This window comes from Platichthys flesus, chromosome 1, assembly GCF_949316205.1.
Source record: "Platichthys flesus chromosome 1, fPlaFle2.1, whole genome shotgun sequence".
Lineage (NCBI taxonomy): Eukaryota > Metazoa > Chordata > Actinopteri > Pleuronectiformes > Pleuronectidae > Platichthys > Platichthys flesus.
In genome coordinates, this window is record NC_084945.1 from 653623 (window position 1) to 663702 (window position 10080).

The 10080-nt window shown below is 48.7% G+C and overlaps 1 protein-coding gene across 5 annotated transcripts in view; it reads right to left on the reverse strand.

The window, feature by feature from the left end:
- herc1 (HECT and RLD domain containing E3 ubiquitin protein ligase family member 1) overlaps positions 1-5969 on the reverse strand; it is a 47550-nt gene extending 41581 nt beyond the window's left edge. For all 5 annotated transcript variants that reach the window (XM_062386364.1, XM_062386295.1, XM_062386221.1 and 2 more), the window contains exons 1-4: positions 5774-5969; positions 1251-2227; positions 776-871; positions 403-597 (exon numbers count right to left, since the gene is read on the reverse strand). In XM_062386364.1, the coding sequence (XP_062242348.1) occupies positions 403-597; positions 776-871; positions 1251-2201 (1242 nt within the window). In that variant the 5' untranslated portion in view covers positions 2202-2227; positions 5774-5969. The remainder of the gene's footprint in view (positions 1-402; positions 598-775; positions 872-1250; positions 2228-5773) is intronic.
- Positions 5970-10080: the final 4111 nt, after the last annotated feature.

A 10080-nucleotide genomic window follows, 5' to 3' on the forward strand; every position in this document is an offset into this window, starting at 1 on the left:
CTTATACCCAATTAACACCTGGCATTAAAATCAGGTTCAAATACAATCACGTTCAAATTATACATAAACACATTCTGGAGTAAATGTCAAAGGGGGGGGGGAGATATGAAGTGTTTTTTTAATAGTTCTTTATATAAAAAGAAAGAATAAAGAATCTGGATTGTTTCTGCTCCTCCGTCTTGAAGAGCTCAAATCTTTGTCTCTATTCATCTCAAGTTAAGTGCATTATAAGACCATGTGACCCTTTATTATGCTGATTATTATAATTCATAAAACATAAACAACAACCTTACAAATACCATGACTTCCTAAGATAAGTTCAAGTTTCATGTCATGGTTCCTGTTCCCGCACCAGGTGCAGACATGAGATCTGCAGCAGAGGAGTGCTCGGCTTCTTCTTACTGTCTGAGCGTCTGCGAAGCTGGAGGCCATCTTGGGCTGTAAGATCTTCTCCTGAGTGCCCTCCACCAGCTGGTGGCTGCTGTTGCTGCCCCACACGTACACCTCGCAGGTCTCCGACACCACGGGGGCCTCGCCCGTCTGGATGCTGTCCGGACTCACACAAGTCCGAGAGTAGTCTGATGCCATTCGACAAACCTGCAGGAAGGAAACACAATCAATGGAAGGGAATGGTGTCATCAGTAGAAGGAGATCTACAGTTTGACTGCCTGAGATATTTCAACACACTGGTGAGACGAGTTACCACAAGAAACTGGAATAAAGAAGTTATGAAACCACAAAGTCCTGAGGGGAAAACACTGCTTTAATATCTTACTTCTTCAAAAAGACAGAGTGCCGCCTCGTACAGGGAGCAGAGGCCGTCAGGCGTCCGGGTCGGCTCCCGCCACTGGCTGCGATCTGCTGAGGAGCCCTGAGCCCAACGCACAAAGCAGAGTGAAGAGCACGCACGACTTCAAACCATCAGACGTTTAACATGATTAAGCCTTTTGTAACAGACCCCAGTAAAGACAAATCTAATCACACACACTGTTAAATCTGCCGCTCACATCACATGATGCATTTAAGAGAAACAATACTCTTACATCCTCAGATAACATCTGTGACGATAGACGGTTCACATTATTAAGTCTTTACTTCCAGAGCTCTGTTGAGGATTCAGTGACACTTTGCACCCGCCCCCCCAGCCTGAGACTGAATGAATGGTTCGTAGCATTTTATCATTCGACAGCTCAACAAGAGGAAAAACTGTCAGAGTGTTCCATCTGTGAGTAATGTTGATGTTCACTCACCAAAGAGCGTCTCATCTGCGTGAGGATGTTCATGAAACAGTCATAGCCGATGAGGCCCTCCTGGTTCTGCAGCACCTTGTTCTGCTCCATGGTGCAGACCACGGCGGACGCTGCCAGGGCCATCTCGATCCACTCCAGCAGGTAGCGCAGGGAGCCCCTCTGCGAGGCCAGGCCCAGCAGCAGCTCCGAGGCCAGGCGGCGCCCTAGGATGTCCGCTCCAGAGTTTGGCATGGTCACTCCCTTCAGAAAGGTGGTGACCTGGGCCAGGCAGTCCAGGCCCATGGGGGGGATCTTGCTCTCATTGGCCAGAGAGAGGGGGGGCAGGGAGCTCACCACGTCGATGGCAGTGTGAATGACGTCGTTACACAAGTTTATGTTTCCCCCTTGACCTCCACCAGGGCCGGGGGGGGGAGGCATCATCCAGCTCTGGCGCAGGAGAGCGAACAGAAGGCTGAGGCCCGTGCGGACGCCCATCTCGATGAGGGCGTCGGTGCTGGAGCGCGGCCGCTCGCTGACCGAGTGCAGGTCGGTGGAGCCCGAGTGGTTCTCGGGGGAGTGCTGCTGCTGCTTCACTTTTCCTTTGTCGTGGTACTTGTTGGAGAGGGCGTAGAAGATGCGCTGGAGCACCAGCACACGTTTGCGCAGCGCAGCGGCAAAGGGCGAGTCCGAGCAGACCATCTTGGCCAGAGCCAGTTGGCTGCTGAGCAGAGCGTCCAGGTAGTGCTCCTGCTCATCGCTGGAGAGGGACTCGCGCTCAAAGTCCGGGAGCTGGGGGCCCTTCAGGCAGAGCACCTGCTGGGGCAGCAGCACCACCTCTTTGTTGGCCAGCAGCTTGGAGTAGAGCACGGAGACTCCATCTCGGGTGGCGATGGACTCGCTGTCCTCCGTGATCCAGGAGCTGTTCAGGTGCTCCAGCCATTTGAGCTTCACGGGGGGGATCATGAGAGCCATGGCCGGTCACTCTGGAGCCATCGGTCCTGGAACAAGGACATCGGGTCAAACGTTATCATCGAGTTTCTGAATTCAAATGAACGGACAAGTGAATCACAACGAGTCACAAAACATGTCGGGTTGTTCGAACTTGATTTTTGTTAAGTGACAACAAACACACACATATCTGATCAAATTAACTTATCAACAAATTCAACACTCACTTTTTAACAGGACATTCATAAGAAGTGAGATGAGGAAACAAACATTTAACTTAACATTCGCATATGAACAATGAAAACAACAACCAGTTTCAAACTTCCTCTGCAGATCTGTCTGCTGACTCTTCATTAACGACTCGGCTTCACGGACACTTCAAATACGGTCATGAGCTCATAATATCACACGGTCTGATCCTTGAAGATGATCAGGTTCAGTTTGTTGGCTTCTTTATATTAGAAGCAGAACAAACACTTCTGAACCAGTTTATCTTTAAATATACTGGATTAAATATACTGGTGGCGTCGCTGAGGTTTGCTCGAACCATTAACATTTACTAGACTTACGATCACAAAGGAAACACTGTCTGTAGAAAGTAAACACGCTCTGCTGAACTGAGATCAGCTTTCACTGACACGTAAAATTAGATTCATTCCATGTAGGAGAAATTGTGTAAAGTGCTGAGTCATGAGGTGACTTGTGCTTTTTTAAATATCAGGATACGTGAAACCAGCTGAGACTGAAAATCTTTAGTTACCGGAATAAAACGTTGTAAGGAATTAAACAGCAGTGAAATACAAGAAAGTAAAATATAAATTTAATGTTGACTTCTTCTGTTAAACCTCAGATTTTAACATGTGTCACCAAGTAAATCAATAAAGTATGATCTTATATTATCCAGGTATAAAGACACGAGAGGTTAGGTGTGTGTGTGTTCGGTCAAATCAGGGCAACACCGATATTCTCTTGTGGAAAAATATAAATGACCCGTGAGTACAATCAGTGAAATCATGGCACGGTTCAGATTCCAGTTAGCTTCACATTGCTGCATATTTTCAGATATGAAGAACAGGAGATAGTCCGGCTCAGTCAAATGTCCACATGACGTATAAAGATCTCACATCTCTCATGTGTTAGGATCCAGATTCACACGCCCACTTCTCCCTCTGCAAGATCCTCACATGGCTTCACTCACACATTTAACTCAAACCCTTTACTCCACTCGTCTGTTTGACTTGTGATGAAACTACACACAGACACAGATCATCTACACACAGATCATGAACGTCCATGGAGCAAACTACACACAGACACAGATCATGGGAGGCAGCCTGTAGATACAGGGCTGGAGTAAACACACAATCTCATCAGTTATTAAATGCTTTACCAGGTGTAGACACACACTGACTGAAACACACACATTGATATGACATTATCCTGCTGTTACAGGGCGGCCCCTGATCATCATGTAGATTCAGATGAGGACATTTCTTCATCGACCAATGAGGAAACAGAAGAGCTCTGAAGGTTTTGGGTCACTTCCCATATGGGAACTGTAAAACCATTGGAAACTGAACATGTGAAAGCTGCAGACTGATCAGGATCCTCACAGACACTCAGTGAGAGTGTGTCTGTCTGCATGTGACAACACAACCCTGTGTGCGTGTGATGCATTCTGTCATGATGAGAAGGTAATGTGGCCTTCTGCCAGTTCTATCTATTCATATCAAAAAACAACACACGTGTTTCAATGCAAACTGTCCTTTAGAGGTTGATGCTGTGTTTTCAGGTATCAGCACAATGTGATACTGCAATACCAGTCAGCTAGCTGCTACCTGACTGGGACTACAGGTCCCAGTCAGCTAGATGCTACCTAGGTTCCAGTCAGGTAGCAGCTGCAGGTTCCAGTCAGGTAGCAGCTAGCTGACTGGAACCTGCTTCAAACACACTGGTTCCAGTCAGCTAGCCGCTACCTGACTGGAACCTGTAGTCACACTGGTTCCAGTCAGCTAGCTGCTACCTGACTGGAACCTGCTTCAAACACACTGGTTCCAGTCAGCTAGCCGCTACCTGACTGGAACCTGTAGTCACACTGGTTCCAGTCAGCTAGCCGCTACCTGACTGGAACCTGCTGCAGACACACTGGTGCCAGTCAGGTAGCAGGTAGCATCTAGCTGACTGGGACCTGCTTCAGACACACTGGTCCCAGTCAGCTAGCAGCTACCTAACTGGAACCTGCAGCAGACACACTGGTGCCAGTCAGGTAGCATCTAGCTGACTGGAACCTGCTTCAGACACACTGGTTCCAGTCAGCTAGCTAGAACCTGTAGTCACACTGGTTCCAGTCAGCTAGCTGCTACCTGACTGGAACCTGCAGCAGACACACTGGTCCCAGTCAGCTAGCAGCTACCTAACTGGAACCTGCAGCTGCTACCTGACTGGAACCTGCTGCAGACACACTGGTCCCAGTCAGCTAGCAGCTACCTAACTGGAACCTGCAGCAGACACACTGGTGCCAGTCAGGTAGCATCTAGCTGACTGGAACCTGCTTCAGACACACTGGTTCCAGTCAGCTAGCTAGAACCTGTAGTCACACTGGTTCCAGTCAGCTAGCTGCTACCTGACTGGAACCTGCAGCAGACACACTGGTTCCAGTCAGGTAGCATCTAGCTGACTGGAACCTGCAGCTGCTACCTGACTGGAACCTGCTGCAGACACACTGGTCCCAGTCAGCTAGCTGCTACCTAACTGGAACCTGCAGCTGCTACCTGACTGGAACCTGCAGCAGACACACTGGTGCCAGTCAGGTAGCATCTAGCTGACTGGAACCTGCAGCTGCTACCTGACTGGAACCTGCTGCAGACACACTGGTCCCAGTCAGCTAGCTGCTACCTAACTGGAACCTGCAGCTGCTACCTGACTGGAAACTGCTGCGGACACACTGGTCCCAGTCAGCTAGCAGCTACCTAACTGGAACCTGCAGCTGCTAGCTGACTGGAACCTGCAGCTGCTACATGACTGGAACCAGTTGCAGACACACTGGTTCCAGTCAGCTAGCAGCTCGGCCCACAGATAGCACCGGTTTGCCCGATCAGCTGAGGCGGTGACAGCAGTGAGGGCAGAGAGGGCAGCTAACCTGCTTCACGTCACTCATGCTAATCACCTGCAGCTCACACAACCACCGGGAAGCCTCGGGAAACAGCACCGACAGCACGTCCGTGCTGGTGCTGACAGAAGAACAACTGACGAAGCACCGCCCCACATGTGGACATGTTTGTTTCTGACACAAACGAGGAACACACCGAGGCTGCTGTTTACGTTAGCTCGCGTTAGCTAACTTCCCTAACGTCACCCAGCTAGCAAAGCTTAGAACACCCCAGCACAGCCCCGCATTGTGCCGGGGTGACATGAGGCTAGCACACATGCTACATGCTAGCTGCAGCGTGCACGTACACGCACACAGATCCACGGAACGTGTGAGGTTCACCCGGAGCCGCTGCTCATCGATCTGCTGCATCATAGCAGCTTAGCTTCATGCTAGCTCCATGCTAGCTCCACTTTCCTGACGCTAGCAGCAACAACAGCTCCCTCACCAGCAGAAGGCCTCCTCCTCCTCTTGCTCCTCTTCTTCCTCCTCTTCTTCTTACAGGAGGGTCCAGCTGACCTTCATCACACGAACCCGCAGTCTTCAGTCGGAGGTTCCGTCACAGCGGAGGGAGGCGGAGAGCAGCTCCATGTCCGAGCCTCGAGCGGAGCTTCTGTGAGACGAGCCCGGGCGGTGGTTCAGCCCCCGAGAGTGTGTGTGTGTGTATGTGAGGGGGGGTGTATGTGTGTGTGGGTGGGTGTGTGGGCGGGGGGGGGGACCTGCATGTGTTTACAGTCACATTATAGAGATTGAGTCTGATCTAGAGTTTGTTTTATTTTATTTTTGCATGAAATATTAAATGTGGGTTAGGTTAAATTAGGTTAAATTCCGTTAGTTTAGGTTAGTTTGGTAAGGTTAGTTAGTTAAGGTTAGTTAGTTAAGGTTATCTGATGTTTGGGAAATTGTAGCATTTAAACTCATTTGTTTATTAAGCATAAATAATTAGCAGGAAGTTATCACAACCCATTATAATGTAGATTAATCCTTCTAAGTTATATATATAATATATAAATCTATTTATATAGTTATAACTGTTCATACATATATTTATATACTATGAGGAACAGTTTTATATTGGTATGTTTCTCCATGTACAGTAGCCTCGCTCGGGGGGGGGGGTCACAAATACAAAACTGTCATAGCTACATTACAAACAGTCCTGTGCTGCTTCTGAAGGCTCAGTGGAGGGAAGTGAGCAAAGTGCTGCTGGTTCTGATCCAGGGAGAGAACATGAAGATCAGAGTCTGAAGAAGCTTCTGGTATCTTCATGACGCAGAGGAACTGAGGCAGCAGCTCAAACCTTATCTCATCACATCCTGCTGCTCGATCCTCCAGCAGTCAGCTCGTGGTTCATGGTTTTATATATCAACTCAATAACATGTCAGATGTTCATTGATCCCACCGGCCGTATGGATAAAGGAGATGAAGACACATGATCAGACCAGAGAACAAAGACACATCTGTTGATGGTCCATGACGGATTAAAGATAATATGCTGACTCACATACAAACATATAACACTAACATGTTCCAGATATGAAACAATAAACACCATGATTACAAATCATATCTACAACACATCTCTGGCTTGAATGACAAACAATAATCACATGGTGTTATATGTTACTCACATAGCAGAACTACAGTACATAAAGCTGCAATTTCACAATAAGAAATTATATAAACAAGCAGTGACTGAACAGGACGTAGGAGTTATATAGCTATATAGCTCTGGACCTATACATTCATATTTAAAAATAATAAAATATTGATAACTGAGTATTAAAGGGCCTGGAACATATAGTTATCTGAACCAGTCGTTAAATGAGCATATGTGCTCTTGGAACAGTAGAGTATCTACATATGTGGTGTGGAAGCCTGCATGTCTGCTGGAGGAGCGGCTTCTCCTCCTGGGCTGAAGACTCTCTGCTTCTCCTCCTGGGCTGAAGACTCTCTGCTTCTCCTCCTGGACTGAAGACTCTCTGATTCTCCTCCTGGACTGAAGACTCTCTGCTTCTCCTCCTGGGCTGAAGACTCTCTGCTTCTCCTCATGGGCTGAAGACTCACTGCTTCTCCTCCTGGACTGAAGACTCACTGCTTCTCCTCCTGGGCTGAAGACTCACTGCTTCTCCTCCTGGGCTGAAGACTCTCTGCTTCTCCTCCTGGACTGAAGACTCTCTGCTTCTCCTTCTGGGCTGAAGACTCACTGCTTCTCCTCCTGGACTGAAGACTCTCTGCTTCTCCTCCTGGACTGAAGACTCTCTGCTTCTCCTCCCGGGCTGAAGACTCTCTGCTTCTCCTCCTGGGCTGAAGACTCTCTGCTTCTCCTCCTGGGCTGAAGACTCACTGCTTCTCCTCCTGGACTGAAGACTCTCTGCTTCTCCTCCTGGACTGAAGACTCACTGCTTCTCCTTCTGGGCTGAAGACTCACTGCTTCTCCTCCTGGACTGAAGACTCTCTGCTTCTCCTCCTGGACTGAAGACTCTCTGCTTCTCCTCCCGGGCTGAAGACTCTCTGCTTCTCCTCCCGGGCTGAAGACTCTCTGCTTCTCCTCCTGGACTGAAGACTCTCTGCTTCTCCTCCTGGACTAAAGACTCTCTGCTTCTCCTCCTGGGCTGAAGACTCACTGCTTCTCCTCCTGGACTAAAGACTCTCTGCTTCTCCTCCCGGGCTGAAGACTCTCTGCTTCTCCTCCTGGACTGAAGACTCTCTGCTTCTCCTCCTGGACTAAAGACTCTCTGCTTCTCCTCCCGGGCTGAAGACTCTCTGCTTCTCCTCCTGGACTGAAGACTCACTGCTTCTCCTTCTGGGCTGAAGACTCACTGCTTCTCCTCCTGGGCCGAAGACTCACTGCTTCTCCTCCTGGGCCGAAGACTCACTGCTTCTCCTCCTGGACTGAAGACTCTCTGCTTCTCCTCCTGGACTGAAGACTCTCTGCTTCTCCTCCTGGGCCGAAGACTCACTGCTTCTCCTCCTGGACTAAAGACTCTCTGCTTCTCCTCCTGGGCCGAAGACTCTCTGCTTCTCCTCCTGGACTGAAGACTCTCTGCTTCTCCTCCTGGGCCGAAGACTCTCTGCTTCTCCTCCTGGACTGAAGACTCTCTGCTTCTCCTCACTGCTTCTCCTCCTGGGCTGAAGACTCACTGCTTCTCCTCCTGGGCTGAAGACTCACTGCTTCTCCTCCTGGACTGAAGACTCTCTGCTTCTCCTCACTGCTTCTCCTCCTGGGCTGAAGACTCTCTGCTTCTCCTCCTGGGCTGAAGACTCACGTGGCTGATTCTGCATCAATGTTCTAATTTAATCAGATTCAAGGAGCTTGTCCACTGTTAAATGTTTAATTTCTGCATCTCCAACAATGAAAGGACGTGATGTTGGATTTGGTAGAGTCTCCATCTCGTGACTTGACATATATTCTGTGTTCATGTTGTGTTACAGATTCACAAAGCAAACACATTGTGTAAGCTCCTGCTGCTTGTGTAAAGATCAGGCTGTCGTCAGTCCTATGTCTTTCTAGACTTCACCACAGACCAGGAGTCACATGCTATTTACTGCTGAATCAACCCATCAACATTTGTATAGAATACAAAGTATGTGAACTTATATCATTTCATCTATGGAAGATGAATTCTAAATAAGGTAGAAAAATGTGTAGATTAAAACGCCTCCTCTCTGCTGCTCCACTTGAACCTGGTTTTGAACTGTTTGTTATGAGAGAGTTTCAGGAGCCTTACGTCCTACCACATGTCCTCAGGTCACTGAGCCCGAGGACACTGGCAGGTCAACTGCTCCATGTCTCTGGTCTCGCACACGAAGCTGCACATGTCCCACCGCTGTACCATCACTCACACACATGGTGAATGTTGGACTGGCAGCAGGAGCTCGTCCAGCGGCTCTAACACCAGAGGTAACATCTTCACTGAGTCTCAACCTGCCATGTTACTTTGACTCTTATGTGAGGACAGACAACAGGTCTCAGGACTCATGGAACAGACGCTTGGACTCAACTGACGGAGCCACAGTGTTCTCTGTGACCGGAGCCCTCGGGGCAGCTCCACCTGCAGCTCGCTCCTTCTAATCTGTGACCTCTGACACAGCATCTGGGTCGACGTGCTCTTTGGTTTGACCTCCATCTCCCTGGGAGTTCCTTTAAGTGTGTCAGGTCTTCTCCCCCCCTCCCCACGGGGGGGGCCCAGGCTAGATACTGGGGACCCTTCTCTTAGCACTATACACAGCTTAGTTGGGTCAAATAATCTTCTCAAGAAAAACGTTTGAATGAATTTGACGCGATACATGATTTGTTTGAATATTTCTATATATTTTTATAAACAGTTCCACCCACTTCTCCTCCGCATGTGGACGTGAGGTTCCTCAGTTCAGGTCGACTTCGCTTGACAACGTTTTTCTGAGCATCACAAAGCATCATCACTGATCTGCTTGTCGGACAGTGATCGCCCTCTGCTGGATCCGGTGACAAACTACCTCAGACAGTCAGGTTTGCTTCTACAATGTATATTTTGAATTGAAATGTTTCATTAAAGGTAGAAAACATCTCAACATCACAATATCAACATCAAGGCTGCTTAAATGAAATCCAAGTCATTACCACTCGTCTGGTTCTCCTCTCTTCTACTGGAACTCACTCAAAGGGGCGTCTGCTCCTTCGTGGTCACTCAGTTCATCCAATCAGAACGTCAGGTAGAACCATCTCTGCACACAGAGCAGCTCCAGTCCACTGTCTCTCAGGTGCTTTGGTCC